We start from the raw sequence: 18,926 nt of genomic DNA, 5'->3' as shown, positions 1-18,926 counted from the left end.
GTCCCAGTGTGGAGCACCTTCCTGCTTCAAAATATCCTCCATCGTCCCTGTACCAAACAAGACCAAGGTAACAAGCCCGAACGACTAACGTCCTGTTGCACTCACCTCAATGATAAGCAAATGCTTTGAGAGTTTGCTCAAGGACTACATCTACAGCTTGCTACCACCCACACCGGACCCCCTACAATTCACAACCGATCAACAGATGATGCAATAGCCACTGCTCGACATACCGTCCTTACGTATCTGGAGAAGAATGATGCTTATGTGAGAATGCTGTTCTTGGACTACAGCATTCAACACAATTCCCTCCAGGCTCGACAGGCAGCTCAGAAACCTCTGCCTTGTGCATCTGGATCCTGGACTTCCTGTCAGATCGCCAGCAGCTCCCTCACCTCCACCCCTCCGACTCTCAACACACGAGCTCCTCAGGGCTGTGTCGACACCCACAGCTCCAATCTGCTGATTACATTTGCTGACGACACGACATTGATTGGCCTAATCTCAAACAATAGCGAGGTGGCCTACAGGGTAGGAGTCATCTCTCTGATACAGTGGTGTCAAGAAAACAACCTCTCCCTCAATGTCACAAACACAAAGGAGCTGGTTGTGGATTACAGGAGGGATGGAGACGGGCTAACCCCTATTGAATCACTGGATCTGGGGTTGAGAGGGTAAACAGCTTCAAGTTCCTCAGCATCCACGTCACCGAGGAACTCACGTGATCTGTACACAACAGCGCCTCTTTCACCTCAGACGGTTGAGGGAGTTCGGTAGGGGTCCCCAAATACTAAGAACTTTCTATAGGGGCACAATTGAGAGCATCCTGACTGGTGTATGGGAACTGTACCTCTCTTAATCGCAGGATTCGGCAGAGAGTGGTGCCGACAGCCCAGCACATCCGTACTTGTGAACTTCCCATGATTCAGGACATTTACAAGGACAGGTGTGTAAAAAGGGCCCGTAGGATCACTGGGGACACAAGTCACCCTGACCACAATCTAATCCAGCTGCCACCATCCGGGAAACGGTACCACAGCATAAACCCCAGGACCAACAGGCTCCAGTGCAGCTTCTCCCATCGGGCCATCAAACATCACACTGACTGTTCTGTTCATTATAAATTACTATGATTGCACATTGAGACGGAGATTTTTACTCCACATGTATGTGAAGGATGTCAGAAATAAAGTCATTTCAATTCAATCCGAGCAACACACACAAAATGCTGGAGAAACTCAGCAGGGCAGGCAGCATCTACGAAAAAAAGTACAGTCGACATTTCGGGCCGAGACTCTTCAGCAGGACTGGAGAAAAAAACATGAGGAATCAGTCAAAAGGTGGTGGGGGGGGGGGGGGAGAAACACGAGGTGATGGGTGAAACTATGTTCCCAATCTATGTCGGGTCTCACCGATGTACAGGCCACACCAGAGGCACCAAACACAGTGTATGACCCCACCTGACACACAGGTGAAGTGTCGCCCCACCTGGAAGTGCCAGGAGGGAGTTCAGTGGGAAGGGACGAATGGACGTGAGTCGTGTAGGGAGTGATCCCTGCTGAAAGCAGAAAGTGGGGGAGAGGGAAAGATGTGCTTGGTGGTGGGATCCTGTTGGAGACGGTGGAAATTACAGAAATTATTAAGAGTGAGGACAAGTTCCGTTAGACGGAGGAGAGTGGTGGTGGAAGGGAACTGGTTGGGACGGGTGTCCAGAAAGAAAGAGAGAGCTCTGAGGCCTTCCTGCTGGTGGATGAAGGTGTACAGGGACTGGACATCCACAGTGAAAATAAGATGCTCGGGGCCAGGGAACGTGAAATCATTGAAAGATCCAGAGTGTGTGAAGTCACTGAGGGTTCACTCCATCCTGTGACAGTGACCCCTGACCCTCAACTCCTCAGACAGGGGAAACATCCTCCCTGCATCCTGTCTGTTGAGCCCTGAATGATTTTGCACTTCCCCGAGATCTCCTCTCATTCTTCTAAACAGGAGAATGTTATGTTCTCTGAGAACATACAACAGTACAGCACAGGCACAGAAACTGAAATTTCTGATGTGGACTGTGAAGTTTGTCTAAAGTTACAACAGGACCTCAGTCAACTGGGAATATGGGCAAAGGAATGGCAGAAAGAATTCAAAATAGAAATGGGCTAAGTGACAACAGTACATTACAGCACAGGAACAGGCACAGAAACTGAAATTTTCGGAATATACACAGTGAATGTCAGGGCCCTGGGGAGTGTTGTAGAATAGAAACACCCAGGGGAACAAGTACATAGTTCCTGAGAGTAGAGACACAGGTAGACAGTGTAGTGAAGAAGGGGTCTGGTACACTGGCCTTCATCAATCGGGGATTAAGTACATGAGATGGTTTGTCATGTTACAGCTGTACAAGACATTGGGGAGACCACACTCAGAGTACTGGGTGCAGTTCTGGTCACTGAGCTGTAGAAAGGATGACATTCAGCTGGAATGTGTGCAGACAAGATTCACAGGAATGTTACCGGGGCTCAAGGGCTTCAGGAGAATCTGGATCGACCTGGACTGTTTCCCTGAAGCAAAGGAGACTGAGGGTGGACATTATTGCGACTGATGAAATCCTGCAGGGCTGTGATGAGGTCGATGGTCACAGTCTTTCCTCAGCGGAGGGGAGTCTAAAACTAGAGGATATAGAGTTAAGCTCAGGGGGTAAAGATTAGCAGGGGACCTGAGTGGCAAATTTCCCACACAGTCGGTGGTCGGTAAATGGGATGAGCTGCCGGAGGAAATGGTAGAGGCCGATAGAATTGAAACATTTTTAGGACATTTGGATTGAAAACGTTTAGAGGAATGCTGGCCAAATGCCGTCAAATGGGACGTGCTGAGGAAGCCACTTTGGTTGTCAGGGACATGTTACGTCGAAGGGCCGGTGTGTGTGCTGTCACCTCCATTAGTCTCATTAGGAAGAGTGGGACCTCACATCAGAGCAGGGCTGTACAGGGGGGAAGTCAAGAAGTTTTCCTGCATCCGTGTTTGAGTAATCGCAGTGTATCCAACACCTCACAATCTTCTGCTGCATCAAGATCCCCCATTTCAGTGTCAAAGATATTTGCCTGACAATTTAAATAATCGATATTTAATCACCTTGTCACCCTCCTGCTTTACATCTCTATTTATTCCCCGGACCCTTCTATCCTCCCTCTGGTCAGTCTGTACACTGCTCTGAAGAACATCAGAAACAGAAGCAAGGAGGCCATTCAGCCCCTCACACCTGCTCTCCCATTAGACATGATCAATACCACTTCCCTGTGCTCATGCTGTTTCTACTGATTCACTTTGTATCCAAAACTCTATCCACGTCTCTCCTCAACATAGTTAATGTGTAAATGTGCAGAGCCCTGTTAGATTGTGAGCTGTGTAAATACATTTATTCACCTCTGAATGGTCGTCCCCTCACTGTGTCTCCTCATCCTGACACCCCCGTTACCAGAAACATCATCCCTGCATCAACCTGGGGAGCCTGGAGTAAATCTCAGACTCTCTCTCGGTCTCCACCATACACAAATACACACAGGGGCTTCACCATTTACATTTCTCCATTGCGTCAATGACCAACACAGTCTGCCCGAGGATTGTGCTGGGATCAGCCTGCATGTGTTGCCACACATCCGGCTCCAAAATATCATGTCCACGTCTCTCTCCCCTTCACCGTACCTCTCTGGGTAGTTCCAACCTGAGCATCGATGTCTCTAATGGTCCACTCCCCTCTCCTATCACATTCCTCCTTCTTTATCCCCCTTCCAGATGAAATTACACTGCACTCCCATTTTTTCTTCAATCAGATGCTGGAAGAACTAAAACAAAACAGAAATTACTTGAAACCCACAACAGAGCAGGCAGTGTTTGAATCAATTCCGGGAGAGGTCACCAACATGGAACGTGAAACCTGTTCCTCTCTCCACAGATCCTGACCAACCTGCTGTGTTTTTCCAGCATTTCCTGCATATAAACTGGGTCCAAAACTGAATATCTGATTCAAAGTAGAGATCCGGACTCTATTTGCCTCGTAAATTAGAGGAACAGCTCCCCATTTTCCGTCAGGGTGATTGGCAACCTGGCAGCATCAACATCGAACTTTCAAACTTCTGGAAGTCGTTTCCTGTCACTTTTCCTGTTTAATTGTCTCTCTCCTCCAGCTCCATCAGCCCCATCACCTTCTCTCTTTCCCCTCCTTCCCCACCCTCTCCATCTGTCCATCACCCACACACTCCCCCCCCACCCTCTCCATCTGCCCATCACCCACACACTCCTCCCCACCTCTCCATCTGTCCATCACCCACACACTCCTCCCCACCCTCTCCATCTGCCCATCCCCCACACACTCCTCCCCACCCTCTCCATCTGCCCATCCCCCACACACTCCTCCCCACCTCTCCATCTGCCCATCACCCACACACTCCTCCCCACCCTCTCCATCTGCCCATCACCCACACACTCCTCCCCACCGCCTCCATCTACCCATCCCACACACTCCTCCCCACCCTCTCCATCTGCTCATCACCCTCACACTCCTCCCCACCTCTCCATCTACCCATCACCCACACACTCCTCCCCCACCCTCTCCATCTACCCATCCCCCACACTCCTCCCCACCCTCTCCATCTGCTCATCACCCTCACACTCCTCCCCACCTCTCCATCTGCCCATCACCCACACACTCCTCCCCACCCTCTCCATCTACCCATCCCCCACACTCCTCCCCACCCTCTCCATCTGCCGATCACCCACTCTCCTCCTGACCCTCTCCATCTGCCCATCACCCTCACACTCATCCCCACCCTCTCCATCTGCCGATCACCCACTCTCCTCCTGACCCTCTCCATCTGCCCATCTCCCACACACTCCTCCCCACCTCCCTCCCTTTACTCCGGGGTCACTTTCCCCTCCTGTCAGATTCCAAAATCTTCAGCCCTTTGTCACTGACAGCTCTCACCTCCCAATTTCTGACACATTTCCACCCGTCCCTCATCTATCACCCCTCCCTCAGGTATTACCCCTCACCTGGATCCACCCCTCACCTGCCCATTTCCCTCCATAGATGTTGCCTGACACGGTGGGAGACCCAGGCGCTTTGTGTGTTACCACCACATGTCCCGTGTTACCAAGATTCACCCTGACCTCCCTCTCCCAGTCAGCACCACCACCACTTGCTCCAGTTACCCTGTCAGTCCCGGTAGACTTTAGCACCCGGGGGAGCCGGGGAGCTCAGGACCCGCCGCCCGCGGCTGCTGCTGAATCCGCAGTGTTTCTGTTCCGTTGACGGATGCGGTGAATGAGTTAAAATTAATGGATCGATCATTCTCACATCGTGTTTATTTCACTCTCCGCACATTTATATTTACACTGACTTACTCCTGACGCCGGTCCCGGACCCGACCCGTTTACAGACCCGGAGCGGAACCGGAGCAGATTCTCAGCCACTCGTTTTTATAGATAATCCAGAAGAAAGGATAAAGTTTCTCCGTGAATTTATTCCCAGTGAAGGTGTGGAGATGGGACTTGGTCTCCGCGTTGTAAAATGAAACTGTCCCGGACTCGTAACTGAGATAAACTCCCACCCTCCCGGGGATGGGATCGGCAGGGAGACGGGACTCAGGGGAGGTGTAAACCCACATCTCGTCATCAACCCGCGCGATGATCCAGAATCCGGTCTCCGGACTCCGTGTGAACTTTCCCTTCCTCTCCACAGACTCTGCGGCGACTCCCAGACACCAGCCCCGATTCCCCGTCACCTCCACCTCCCAGTAATGTCTCCCCGATGTGAATCCCTCCGATCCCAGCACACACCACCGGTCTGTGAACCTCTTCCCGGTGTCAGGGAGATCCCTCCGGGTCCCGGTCTGTCTCACACTCTTCCGATCCTCAGACACCTCGAGCCACGGATGCGCCGTTTCCACATCCAGGGTGACAGAGACTGGGGGGAGAAGCAGAGAATTAGAGAGTCCCGGGGATCGGGGGGAGACTCGGGAAGCGCGGCCCCGGGGATCGGGGGGAGACTCGGGCAGCGCGGCCCCGGGACCGGGGAGGGAGACTCGGGCAGCGCGGCCCCGGGACCGAGGGGAGACTCGGGCAGCGCGGCCCCGGGGATCGGGGGGAGACTTGTCGTATCGACATGGAGATCGGATTTTCCTCGATCAACAAAGACAAAATTCTGGAGAATCTCAGCTGGTCAAGCAGCGTGTGATAAGGGAGATGTACAGTCGATGTTTCAAGCCGAGACCTTTCCTCGATTGGAAAGAAAGACGGGAGATAGCAGTGGAAACGGGTACGAGGAAGGGGCGGAGCAACAACTGGATCCAGATGAGGATGGGGTGAGTAAACACTGGAGGCATTTAAAGAGGAAGAATTCATCCGTGCCGACCAACTCGCTTGAATGAACTAGTTCCATTTACCTGTATTTGCCCATTATTCCTTTAAAACTTTGCTAACCACGTACCCGTCCAGGTGTATTTTAAATCATTGCAACTGTATCCACCTCCACGGTTTCCTTTAGCAGCCTCCTGAGCTCCAGGAAAAAGACCCAGAATATTCAACCTCTCCTTATAACCCAAACCCTCCAGTCCCAGTAACATCCTTGTAAATCTGTTTTATACCCTCTCAGTTTAATGACATCCTTCCTGCAGAAAGATAACCAGAACTGTACAGGGTGATCGAAATCATAAAGACAAGAAAGTCTGTAGATGCTGGAAATCCAAAGCAACACACACAAAACCTTGGCCCAAATCATCAACTGTTTATTCATATCCATAGATGCTGCCTGACCTGCTGAGTTCCTCCAGCAGTTTGTGTGTGTTACTCTGCTCCAAATGTGGCCTTCCCAATGTCTTGTACACTCATAACGTGACGTCCCAGTTCCTGTACTCAGTATTCTGACTGATGAAGACAATCACCTCCTGGTCTCTCTGTTCCACGACACTCTCCAGGGCCCCCGATTGATGTGTAAATCCTGTCCTGGTTTACCTTCCAAAATGCAACACCCACATCTCTCTGAATTAAAATAAATTTCCATCCAGTGGCCCAGAGACCCAATTAATCAAGATCTCGTTGTAATCTTGGATAAACCATGAGCAAGAGGGTTATGCAGTGGATAACACAATACTGTTGCACCTTGGGGCATTCCAGAGTTCAGAGTTCAATTCCAACACCATCTGTAAGGAGTTTGTACTTTCTCCCCGGGACCTCGTGCATTTCCTCCGGGTTCTCCGGATTCATCCCTCAGATTGGGGAGGAGTGGACAGCGAGGAAGACCATCATTACTTGCAGTGGGATCTGGAGCAGCTGGGAAAATGGGCTGAAAAGTGTCAGCTGGAATTTAATGCAGACAAGTGTGAGCTGTTGCTCTTCGGTAGGACCCCAGTGTCGGTCTTTCACAGTGAATGGTCGGGCACTGAGGACTCTGTTCTACAGCAGATCTGGGAACACAGGTCCAGAATACATCGAAAGTGATGTTACAGGTAGGTGGATGTTACGTTGAAGTTGTCTGAGACCTGGGGCTTGCCTAATTTGGGATATTGTGTACAGTTTTGGTCACCTACCTACAGGAAGGATGTAAATAAGTTTGCAAGAGTACAGAGAAAATTTCCAGGGATGTAGCTGGGACTGGAGGACCTGAGTCATGAGGAAAGATTGAATAGTTTAGGACTTTATTCCTGTAACATAGAAGACTGAGGGGAGATTTGATAGAGGTATACAAAATAATGAGGGGGTATAGATAGGGTAAATGCAAGCAGGCTTTTTCCACAGAGGGTGTGTGGGATTACAACCAGAGGTCATCGGTTAAAGGTGAAAGATGAAAAGTTTAAGGGGAACATGAGGGGAAACTGCTTCATTCAGAGGGTTGTGAGAGTGTGGAACGAGCTGCCAGTGCAAGTGGTACAAGCAAGCTCGATTTAAACATTTAAGTGAAGTTTGGACGGTACATGGATGGTCGGAGTTGGAGGACCATGGTCTCGGTGCAGGTCGATGGGAGTAGGTAGTTTAAATGCTTCAGTATAGACCAGATGGGCTGAAGGGCCTGTGTTGTTAGTTTCTATCACTCTGTAACGCTTGTACAAAGACATAACGGTTTGTAGGTTAAATGGTCATTGTACATTGCCCCGTGATTAGGCTGGTTTTAAATAGTTGGGGTGCTGGGTGGAGCGGGTCGTTGGTCTGGGACGGCCTGTTTCACACTGTCTCTAAATAAATAAATAATCTCTTCACTGTCCATGAAACCACCAAATTTAGAGTCCTTCACAAACCTACTAAACACTTCACCTACATTCTCTCCAAATCATTCATATGAATGATGAAAAACAGTGGACCCAGCACCGATCCCTGCAGAACAACCACTGGTCACAGGACTCCACCCAGACAACTCTGTATCCTATTCCAGATCGTACCGTATCCCATGTGATCTAACTCTCTGCTACCTTGTCCAATCCCTCGCTAAACTCCATGGAGACGATGTCTACTGCACTTTCATCAGCTGTAATTTATTTATTGAGATACAGTACGGAATAGGGCCTTCCGACCCTTTGACCCCCACCACCCAGCAACCCAATTTAATCCGAGCCTGACCATGGAACAAGTTACAATGACATCCATCACCACCCAACAATCCCTGATTTAATCCGAGCCTGACCATGGGACAAGTTACAATGACCCCCACCACCCAGCAACCCCTGATTTAATCCGAGCCTGACCATGGGACAAGTTACAATGACCCCCACCACCCAGCAACCCCTGATTTAATCCGAGCCTGACCATGGGACAAGTTACAATGACCCCCACCACCCAGCAACCCCTGATTTAATCCGAGCCTGACCATGGGACAAGTTACAATGACCCCCACCACCCAGCAACCCCTGATTTAATCCGAGCCTGACCATGGGACAAGTTACAATGACCCCCACCACCCAGCAACCCCTGATTTAATCCCAGCCTGACCATGGGACAAGTTACAATGACCCCCACCACCCAGCAACCCCTGATTTAATCCGAGCCTGACCATGGGACAAGTTACAATGACCCCCACCACCCAGCAACCCCTGATTTAATCCCAGCCTGACCATGGGACAAGTTACAATGACCAATTAACCTGCCAACCAGTACAGGTTTGGACTGTGCAACTAGAGCACCTGGAAGAAACCCACGTGGTCATGGGAGAACGTACAAACTCCTGACAGGCAGTAACGGGACATGAACCCGGGTCGCTGACAACATAAGGACGTACCTGAATGAGAGAGAGGCTGATACCCTGTCAGAGTCTGCTAAGTTAGCAGACGAGTCTGCTTTAACCCACAAGGTAAAGTTTTTCCCGAGCAAGAGCTACCAAAGGAGTAGCAGGGATAACAAAGATAACCCACCGGCTAAACCAGAGAGTAAACCGGGGACTAGTGATAAAAGTCAGGAGGAAGGGAAGCAGTCAAAAGAAAAATTTCCCAGTTTCAAGTGTTACTTTTGTGGGAAGCCTGGTCATGCGGCATCCAATTGTTTTGCTATGAAAAGGGAAAACGGGACAGAGAGAGAGAGAACCCCAAATGCCTGCATTCAGACGGTTGAAACACCGCTGAAGAAGGAGGGGTCTGACCGAGTTCAAGAGGGATTTGAGAGATTTATTTCAAATGGGTTTGTGTCTGTGAAGGAGGGATCAACTCCAGTTCCAGTGAGAATCTGGAGCGATACTGGAGCTTTTCAGTCACTGATATGAAAGAGTGTTTTGGAGTTCGGTGCTGAGATGGAGATTTGAGAGTCGGGGGCGTTGAGAGTAAGTGTTCAGCACGGACTAGAAGGGCCGAGAAGGCCTGTTTCCGTGCTGTAATTGTTATATGGTGGTGAATATTATCAAAGGTATTGGAAAGGGGACTGAAACCATGCCTTTGCATAAGATAATTCTGAAATGCGACTTGATATCTGGACCAGTCACAATAGGGGTGCGATCTGAACTACCGATAGACAATGTTGATCTCTTACTCGGAAATGACCTTGCAGGTGGGCATGTTTACCCAGAAAGTGGTGAAATGCCATCGGTCATTGGAAAAGCGTTAGGCTGCAGTCGGTCAACGATCGGAACAATTTTAAAGGATAAAGTGAGAAAGGCTCTGCCCCGATGAAAGCTACAATGATTACTAAGCAACGCAGTGGTTTAATTATTGGGTTTTGGGTTTTTGATCCTCCACATCAAACCGGCACGGTGAAGAGCACACTTGGGAGTGGTCTGTCACTGTATCGAACCCGGCGCTGAAACATTGGTTCTTAAGTGTTTTATATGCTGTTGTGACGGAAAATAACTGGTTCTTTGAGTCTCAACAGTAGAGGCCTGGACACACACAGTTTTAATACTAAGGAATTTATTTACAAGGGCAAGTCGGGTCAACACAAGCAACTACAATACACAGGAAGCGGTGTGGGGACAGGGTACGGTTACACAAACAAAGAACAAGGGAAAGGCACTACAACAGCTATCCCCCTTGACCTTGGATAGTTGTGGCTCCCTTATCAGGACAAACGATAGACCTTACCAAGCATAAATCAATGCACTTACCTCCAATGTGGTTGCCTGTAAGAGAGGGCGAGCTAAGGGCAAGTCTCACCTTTTAAAGCATGGGGCTGGGCGAGATAATCCAATTAAGGTGACCAATAATTTAGGTGTGCATTGATTAGTTGGGAGGGACCAATGTCTAACCATGTCAGCAACTTCCCTATAATACCACGGGCTCTTAACTTGGGAAGCAGCCTCATGTGTGGCACCTTATCAAAGGCCTTCTGAATCTCCAAATATACAACATCCACTACATCCCCTTTATCTATCCTACTTGTAATCTGCTCAAAGAATTCCAACAGGTTTGTCAGGCAGGATTTTCCCTGAAGGAAACCATGCTGATTTTATACCATCTTGTCCTGTATCACGACGTCCTATGTCACCATGTGCTCCATCACCTCATCCTTAACAACTGACTCAAACTTCTTCTCAACCACTGAGGTCAGGCTAACTGGTCTATAATTTCCTTTCTGCTGCCTTCCTCCTTTCTTAAAGAATTTTCCACTCCCCTGACACCATGCCAGACTCCAATCATTTTTGAAAGGTCATTTCTAATGCCACCATAATATTTAATGCTACATCTTTCAGAACCCTAGGGTGCAGTTCCTGTGGTCCAGGTGACTTATGTACCTTTAGGTCTTTCAGCTTTTTGAGCACCTTCTCTCTTGTAATAGTAACTGCACCCACTTCTCTTCCTTCACACACTACATCAGACATACTGTTAGTGTCTTCCACAGTGAAGACTGATGCAAAATAGTCATTTAGTTCATCCGCCATCTCCTTGTCCCCTGTTATTAATTTTCCTGCCTCATTTTCTGGCGGTCCCATATCCACTCTCATTTCTCTTTTATTTTTAACATACGTGAAAAAACTTTTACCATCCACTTTGATATTATTTGCTAGCTTGCTTTCACATTTCATCTTTTCCTTTCCAATGATTGTTTTAGTTGCTCTGTTTAGGTTTTTAAAAACTTCCCAATCCACTATCATCCCACTAATTTTTGCTTTGTTGTATGTCCTTTCTTTTGCTTTTACAATAGTTTTGACATCCCTTGTCAGTCATGGTTGTACTATTTTACAATTTGTGTAGTTCTTCGTTTTTGGAAGAAATGAAAACATACTCACGTCCTGCAGCTTCCTCATTTCCCCAGAAACACACACCATTGCTGCTCTGCTGACATCCCTGCCAGCAGCTCTTTCCAATCTACTTTGGCCAACTCCTCTCTCATACCACTGTAATTTGCCTTACTCCACTGAAATACTGCTACATCAGCCTTTACTTTAGTGGTCACCAACCTTTTTAAGCCCAAGATACCCTACCTCGGCCACAGTCGAAGAAGACATCGACCCCCAGATTGATTAGTTACACACATGCGCACTGGGGCAGGAAAGACCGGAAGTAAAACCCCGCAACCCGGAAGTAGAAATAATGTATAAACACCAGGGGTACACACCCTTTTTTGCACCGCGGACCGGTTTAATATTGACAATATTCTTGCCGACCGGCCGCCGGCGGGGGGTGGGGGGGGGGGATTAAACACGACCAGAATACAGCGATACTCGAAGCAGGTTCCTTATGTCCAGTCTATTGCACAATTTAGTTTTTGCGGCTCTCGGCACTTAGCTTTTGTCCCACTTGCTCACGTTTTCTCCGCTCAAAAAACTCAGCGGGTTTGTCTTTAAGTGCGGGGTGCTTGGACTCAAGGTACCGAAGCAGTTTTGAGGATTTCACTGCCTCATTAGACAGCCTCCAGGCCCAAACTGCAGCCTCCGCCCGCCTGCCCGCCGCCAGACACCCTGGCCGGGTGCGGATGGTCGTGGGTGGGGTGAGAGGTCAAGGTCAGGGCCGGAGGTCCCCGTGCCGGTTCCAGTCCGGAGAATGCGACAGAGCGGGGAGAGTGACAGGGCGCCTGCCCACCTTGTAGGATCTATCGGCCGACAAAAGTTTGTATCAACAGATCACAGCGAGGTAGCTGCTCTGCTACTTACGGAATCCTGAGCCCGAATTAGATCGTCTGCGAATATTTTAGCACCGGGTTCCCCACGAACATTCGGTGTGGTGAACAGGTTTAGAGGTGGCGCCCACCTCTCCGCGCTCCAGGCCAGTACCAACGGCACTTCTCGCCGGCCGCGTGAGGCGAACCAGTGATTCCTGGCACGAGGGTATCACTGCATTTAGGCGACTGATGACCTCGCATGGGTTCAAGTTGAACAGTGGGCAAGACAGGGAGTGAGGAAAGGTGCAGCTGACTCATATCGTTTCCTCACGGCCCGGTGGTTGGGGACCACTGAATTACACTGTGTAAACACAAAGTACACTGCAGATACTGTGGTCACATCAACACGTACAAACAAGCTGGATGAACTCAGCAGTCAGCAGTTTGACTGCTCATTTCAACGGATGCTGCCCGACCTGCTGAGTTCATCCAGTGTGTTTGTACGTGTTGAATTACACTGTGTAATGCGGGGGAGCTACACACACGCACACTGGGCAGAAAGAACGGAACAAAACCCCGCAACCCGGAATCAATCTTTCAACAGTATTTGTGTATTTATTTTTGAATTTTTTTCGGGATCTACTGGGAAAGTCTCAAAGATCGACTGCTACTTTACTTTCTCCCTATCAAATTTCAAGTTAAACTCAATCATACTGTGATCACTGGTTCCTCAGGGTTTTTTACCTTCAGCTCCCTAATCGCCTCTGGTTCATTACGTAACAGCCAATCCAGTATAGCTGATCCCCTAGTAGGCTCAATGACAAACTGCTTTAAATGCCATCTCTTAGGGATTCAACAGACTCACTCTTGAGATCCATTATCAACCTGATTTTCCCAATCAACCTGCATGTTAAAATCTCCCATGACTACCAGAACATTGCCCTTTTGACACAGCTTTTCTATCTCCTGTTGTAATCTGTGGTCCACTGCCCAGCTCTGTTGGAGGCCTGTGTATAACTGCCATCAAGGTCTTTTTAACCTTGCCGTTTCTGAACTCAACCCACAAGTATTCAACATCTTCCGATCCTATGTCACATCCTTCTACTGATTTGATGCCATTATCTACCAGTAGAGCCACACCACCCCCTCTGCCTATCTTCCTATCACTCCGATATAATGTGTAACCCTGGACATTCAGCTCCCAACTACAACCATCCTTCAGCCACAATTCAGTGATGGCCACAACATCATACCTGGCAATCGGTAATCGTGCAACAAGATCATCCACTTTATTTCTTATACTACGTGCATTTAGATACAACAGCTTGAGTACCGTATTTGCTGTCCTTTCTGATTCTGCATCCCTAAAGTTTTGATACTCAGCCTGTTGGCTGCAACTGAGTTCCATCACCTGCCTGCCCTTCCTGACAGTCTGACTGCAGGCTATCATTACCATTTTTACCATCCGTCCTATCCTGAGTCCCTTCACTCCAGTTCCCACCCTCCTACAAAATTAGTTTAAACCCTCCCCAATAGCTCTAACAAACCTGCCCGCAAGAATATTGGTCCCCCTTGGGTTCAGGTGCAACCCATCACTTCTGATCAGGTCATACCTCCCCCAGGGGGATCCCAATGATCCAAGAACCTGAAGCCTGCCGCCCTGCACCAGCTTCTCAGCCACACATTTACCTGCCAGATCATCGTGTTTCTACCCTCACTGGCACGTGGCACAGGCAGCAATCCAGAAATTAGTACCCAGGAGGTCCTAATTTCTGGATTAGAGAGAGGCAAGAGTGGATATCGGACTGCTGGAAAACAATGCTGGAGAGGTAGTAATGGGGGACAATGAAAGGGTGGATGAACTGAAGACGTATTTTGCATCAGTCTTCACTGTGGAAGACACTAGCAGGATGGTGGAAGTTCCAAGTGTCAGGCGACGTGCCGGGCGTGAAGTTAGCATTACTAGAGAACAGGTTCTTGGGAAACGGAAAGATCTTTAGGTAGCTGTCACCTGGACGAGATAGTGTACATGCCAGAGTTCAGAAAGAGGTGGCTGAAGAGATCATGGAGGCATTTGTAACGATCCTTCAAAAATCACTAGATTCTTCAATGGTTCTGGAAGACTGGAAATTTGAAAATGTCACTCCACTGTTCAAGAAGAGAGAGGGAATAAAGGAAACTCTAGGCCAGTTAGTCTGACCTCAGTGGCTGGGAAGATGGTGAAGTTGATTATTAAGGAGGAGTTGTCAGGGAACTTGGAGGCACATGATAAAATAGGCCATGGTTTCCTCAAGGGAAAATCTTGCCTGACAAATCAGTTGGAATTCTTTGAAGAAATAACAAGCCAGGTAAACAAAGGAGAACCAGTTGATGTTGTGTACTTGGATTTTCAGAAGGTCATTGACAAGCCATATTTGGCATCTAATTATGACTTAGTAGTGTCTCATAAACAAGCACAAATGAATCTTATGTCTTACCGTGTTTAATGCCACCAATCACTTCTTCCGATGCTATGTCGAGCAAATAGGGGTGATCGAATTTTTCAACCAATAGGGCACCATCTGTCACTGACAATGTCTGGATATCATCACTAATCCTGTAAATATTATACATCTAGTTATAAACTGAGCATCAGCGATATTTGAACTATTTTACAAATCTATACAGAGTTTCAGTAAAGACCATGTCTTACCTCCTCTTCCGACGAGCTTCCTCCTGAAATAAATCAAACACAGATTCAATTGACTGAGATGACTGTCGGCATCCGAACAGCAGGAATCTGAGACAAGTTATTAAAAACTGCTGAAAATTCTCACTGAACTCATTCCCACTAACACGAATGGAGAAAGAGGGGCATTGAACCATGGGAGAAAGTACAAGGAATATTTATGAGAATTATACGATAACTGAGAGAAGGAACTTACAGGAGAGACTGGACAGGTTTTAAAATTCTGAATGTATTTGATCGAAAATATTTCTGCTTGTGTGGAGACAATAAGTCAAAGATAAAACATCAGTTGGTCGTTAATAAATCCCACAAGAAATGTAGTGAAGAGAATGTGGAACTCACTGCTACAGGAGTGGCTGAAGTGGAACAGCAGAGATTGAATGTAATGGGGAAGCTGGATAAACACATGAGGGACCATGGAGTTGGGGACACTGTTACTGGGTGTGGTGAGTAGGTGGGAGGAGGCTTGTGCACCAGGGAAACTGATAGGAGAGAATGGACTGAAAGTCCTGTCTCTGATGAAAATGGGATATAATCTGATGAAGAATATTTCTGAAAAACAAAAGACAGTGCAAAATTCTCCAAAACAATGAACCTGATACAAACCAGATATAGATGGTAAATCCGATGTGTAGGTCACATTCTGGAGTTCAACCTCAGTTCCCACCGATCAACAGAGAGACCCTCACACCCACTGCACCAGACACACTCACAGTCTGTGACTGTAATGGGATGTGACTCTGAGTCTCAGGGGATATTATACGTGGGAATCACAGAAGTGATCACTGGCTCAGTGCTACGATCAGAGTAAACATTCCCGAGAAGGATGCAGACTGTCCAGCGATGTACAGATGTTGTGAGAGGCCGGTTTGGAGACAACAACTCTGAACAGTCAAAACATCCGTCTGGTTTCAATCAGTTTACAACTCCAGTATCTGTAAATCCCACACTGAGTTAAAATACATCATTTTGTGACTATGTACTTTTACAGGACCAAACTGAAATCTCTCACCATGAAGAATATGATATTGTCTTGTTGATCCATCTGTTCCTGTAACTTTGAGATTTCCTTGTAGATGGCATTTAAATTCTCTTGAATCTCGCGAAGATTTTTCTCCATTGGATTTAGAATCCTCTCCTCGTCTTCCCTGAGATCTCGGAGTGCGCGCTGCTCTTTCTCGGTGATAATCCGTCGCAGTTCAGCAAACTGGGATGTGATGTGGGACTGAACGCTTTGTGACTGTTCCTGTCGAATGAAAGGAGAGGCTGGTTTATTATTTGGCCCTGATGTATATCCTTATGATATGGAAGGGTCTGTCCAGCTCATTATCATCCAAGAGGACCACAACCTTGCCGTTGGGTTTGGGGCTTGTGTGCCTCAATGACCCAAAGAACTCTGTTGGCTGGAATGTGGGTTTATGCTTTGACCCTTGGTAGGGTCACCCATGCCAAACAGGTCAAAGGGTAGAGGCCAGAGTAAGAGTGGTCCACTGGTCCTCCAGGTTCATGGGTTCAGCTGAGGGCTAACAATACTGACTGGTAAAACAAAATTGTTACGGAAACAATGAAGAGTCTTTCTACATCTGAGTGCCATGTTATTCCTGAGTCTCCACTCAGGACCTGCATGACTGACAGTAGTGAAAACCGAGAAGTAGCTACTGACATGTTGAATGAAGACATGAACACTGCCGGAGATGGAGGACCTTCATTGCTGTCCCAAACTCCAGTGGCATAACAGGCAGCAAGTGAGTGGTTCCCAGATATTCAATCACATTTCCCTGAAACCCAGTCTTCCTCACTGACCCATTAACTCCCACCTGATTCACATACAATACCCCTTCACAGGGTTAATTACAGTTGCCAATTTACTGTTCAGTCCTGAACAGTCAAAACATCCGTCTGGTTTAAATCAGTTTACAACCACAGTGTCTGTAAATACCACATTGAGTTGATTGTTGGCTAAAAGAAGGTACTGGTTACAGAGAGAACGTGCAAACTCCACACAGACAGCACCAGAGGTTAGGATCGAACCCAGGGCACTGGAGCTGCGATACTCTGCTATTCTGCATTAAAGGGAACAAAACTACACAACAAGATTGTAAATTCTGCTCAGGAAGCCTCACCCGAACTCCAGAAATCTTCTCTTTCTGTTGCTGCTCCATTTCCTGAAAGTCTGATTTCTTTTTTGTGAGAGAGTCCAAGGAAGATTTAACCCGATCCTGGGAATTAAAGAGTTAATGGATTAGACAAAACAAAAAGACAACATAAACAGACGATCGAAAGCGGGTTAGTTTTACCTGGTAAATTTTAATGGCTTCTTTAATCGGCATGAAGTTGTGAGACCTGTGTTCCAGTGCATCTCTACAGATCAGACAGATCAGTTTCCTGTCCGTCTCACAAAACAGCTTCAGTTCTTCCTCATGTTCCTTGCAGTGAAGTTTCTTTTCCTTCTCTTTCGGATTCAGGTTTAGTTTTCGAGCTTTCTCAGACAGATTTGCCAAGGCCCGATTGACCCTGAGGGTGCGGTCTGCAAACTCCTCTCTACATTCCGGGCAGGAGTTTCTCTCCTGCCTTTCCCAACACCGTGTGATACAGGAGCGGCAGAAGTTGTGACCACACTCCAGTGACACCGGATCGGTGAAGAAATCCAGGCAGATGGGACAAATTGCCTCCTCGGTCCAACTCTCGACCTGTCCTTTCGAAGCCATGTTAACTCCCGGTACTTCCGGGTTCAGGATCCCTTCACTTTCGGGAGCTGCTGAACCCGGCAGTACCGGGAATGTCCACTAGGCGCGCTGCAGTCTCGGGAATGAACAACGTTGCTCCAAGTGTTCTCTGGGCAGGAATCGCGGCAATTTCCACGTCAGGGTGGGATCAGAAACACATTAAAGAGGTCTGAATATAAAACAACCCGGAGCGCGGAGCCTGGTTCAGTTTAAAGTACAACAGAAAGGGAGAATTCCTGAAAAGTGAGATAGACAGTTGGCCTATGTCCCTGCCTGCTCCAGCCCCACTGAACTTGTCCTCATACATTGACTCCATTCTAAACCCTTCAGGTCAATCCCTCCCAACCCACATCCGCGACACTTCTCATGCCCTCAATCTCCTCAGCAATTTTCAATTCCCAGGCACTGACCGCCTCATCTTCACCATGGATGTCCAGTTATAACTTCTATCCCCAATCAAGAAGGCCTTACAGCTCTCTGTTTCTTTCTCAATAAAAGAACAAACCAGTTCCCTCCATCTGGAAGGACTGGTGCTCACCCTCACCAATTTTCCTTCCGCTCCTCCCACCTTCTCCAGACTCGGGGGCTATCCACGGGTATCTGCATGAACCCCAGTAATGCCTGTCGAAGAACAGCCCATGTTCCAGGCCTTCCCCAGTAACGCTCCCCAAATCTTCCTCAGAAACATTAATGACTGCATTGGTGCTGCTTCATGCACCCATGCTGAGTTTATCAATTTCATCAACTTTGCCACTAACTTCCACCCTGCACTTGAATTCACTTGGTCCATTTCAAACACCTCCCTCCCCTTTGCCCTTCTCTCTGCCTCCATCTCTGGAAACAAACTGTCAACTGACATATTTTATAAAGCTACTGATTCCCACAGGTAGCTTGACCATATCTCTTCCCACCCAGTCTCCTGTAACTTTTCTAAATTCCTTCATTTCCACTGTATCTGTTCCCAGAATGCAGTTTCC

The 18,926-nt window shown here is 48.0% G+C and overlaps 1 protein-coding gene across 1 annotated transcript; it reads right to left on the bottom strand.

Moving 5' to 3' along the window:
• Positions 1 to 5,334: 5,334 nt before the first annotated feature.
• On the bottom strand, positions 5,335 to 17,931 carry LOC140721945 (zinc-binding protein A33-like). The gene is made up of 6 exons (XM_073036771.1): positions 17,521 to 17,931; positions 17,347 to 17,442; positions 16,236 to 16,469; positions 15,188 to 15,210; positions 14,973 to 15,091; positions 5,335 to 5,950 (listed from the first exon to the last, which is right to left on the bottom strand). The coding sequence occupies exons 1-6, from the start codon at positions 17,929 to 17,931 to the stop codon at positions 5,418 to 5,420; spliced, it is 1,416 nt and encodes a 471-aa protein (XP_072892872.1). The 3' UTR covers positions 5,335 to 5,417.
• Between the last annotated feature and the right edge of the window lie 995 nt (positions 17,932 to 18,926).

Source organism: Hemitrygon akajei, chromosome 2 (genome assembly GCF_048418815.1).
Source record: "Hemitrygon akajei chromosome 2, sHemAka1.3, whole genome shotgun sequence".
NCBI lineage: Eukaryota > Metazoa > Chordata > Chondrichthyes > Myliobatiformes > Dasyatidae > Hemitrygon > Hemitrygon akajei.
This window is presented reverse-complemented; position numbering and strand designations above follow the sequence as displayed.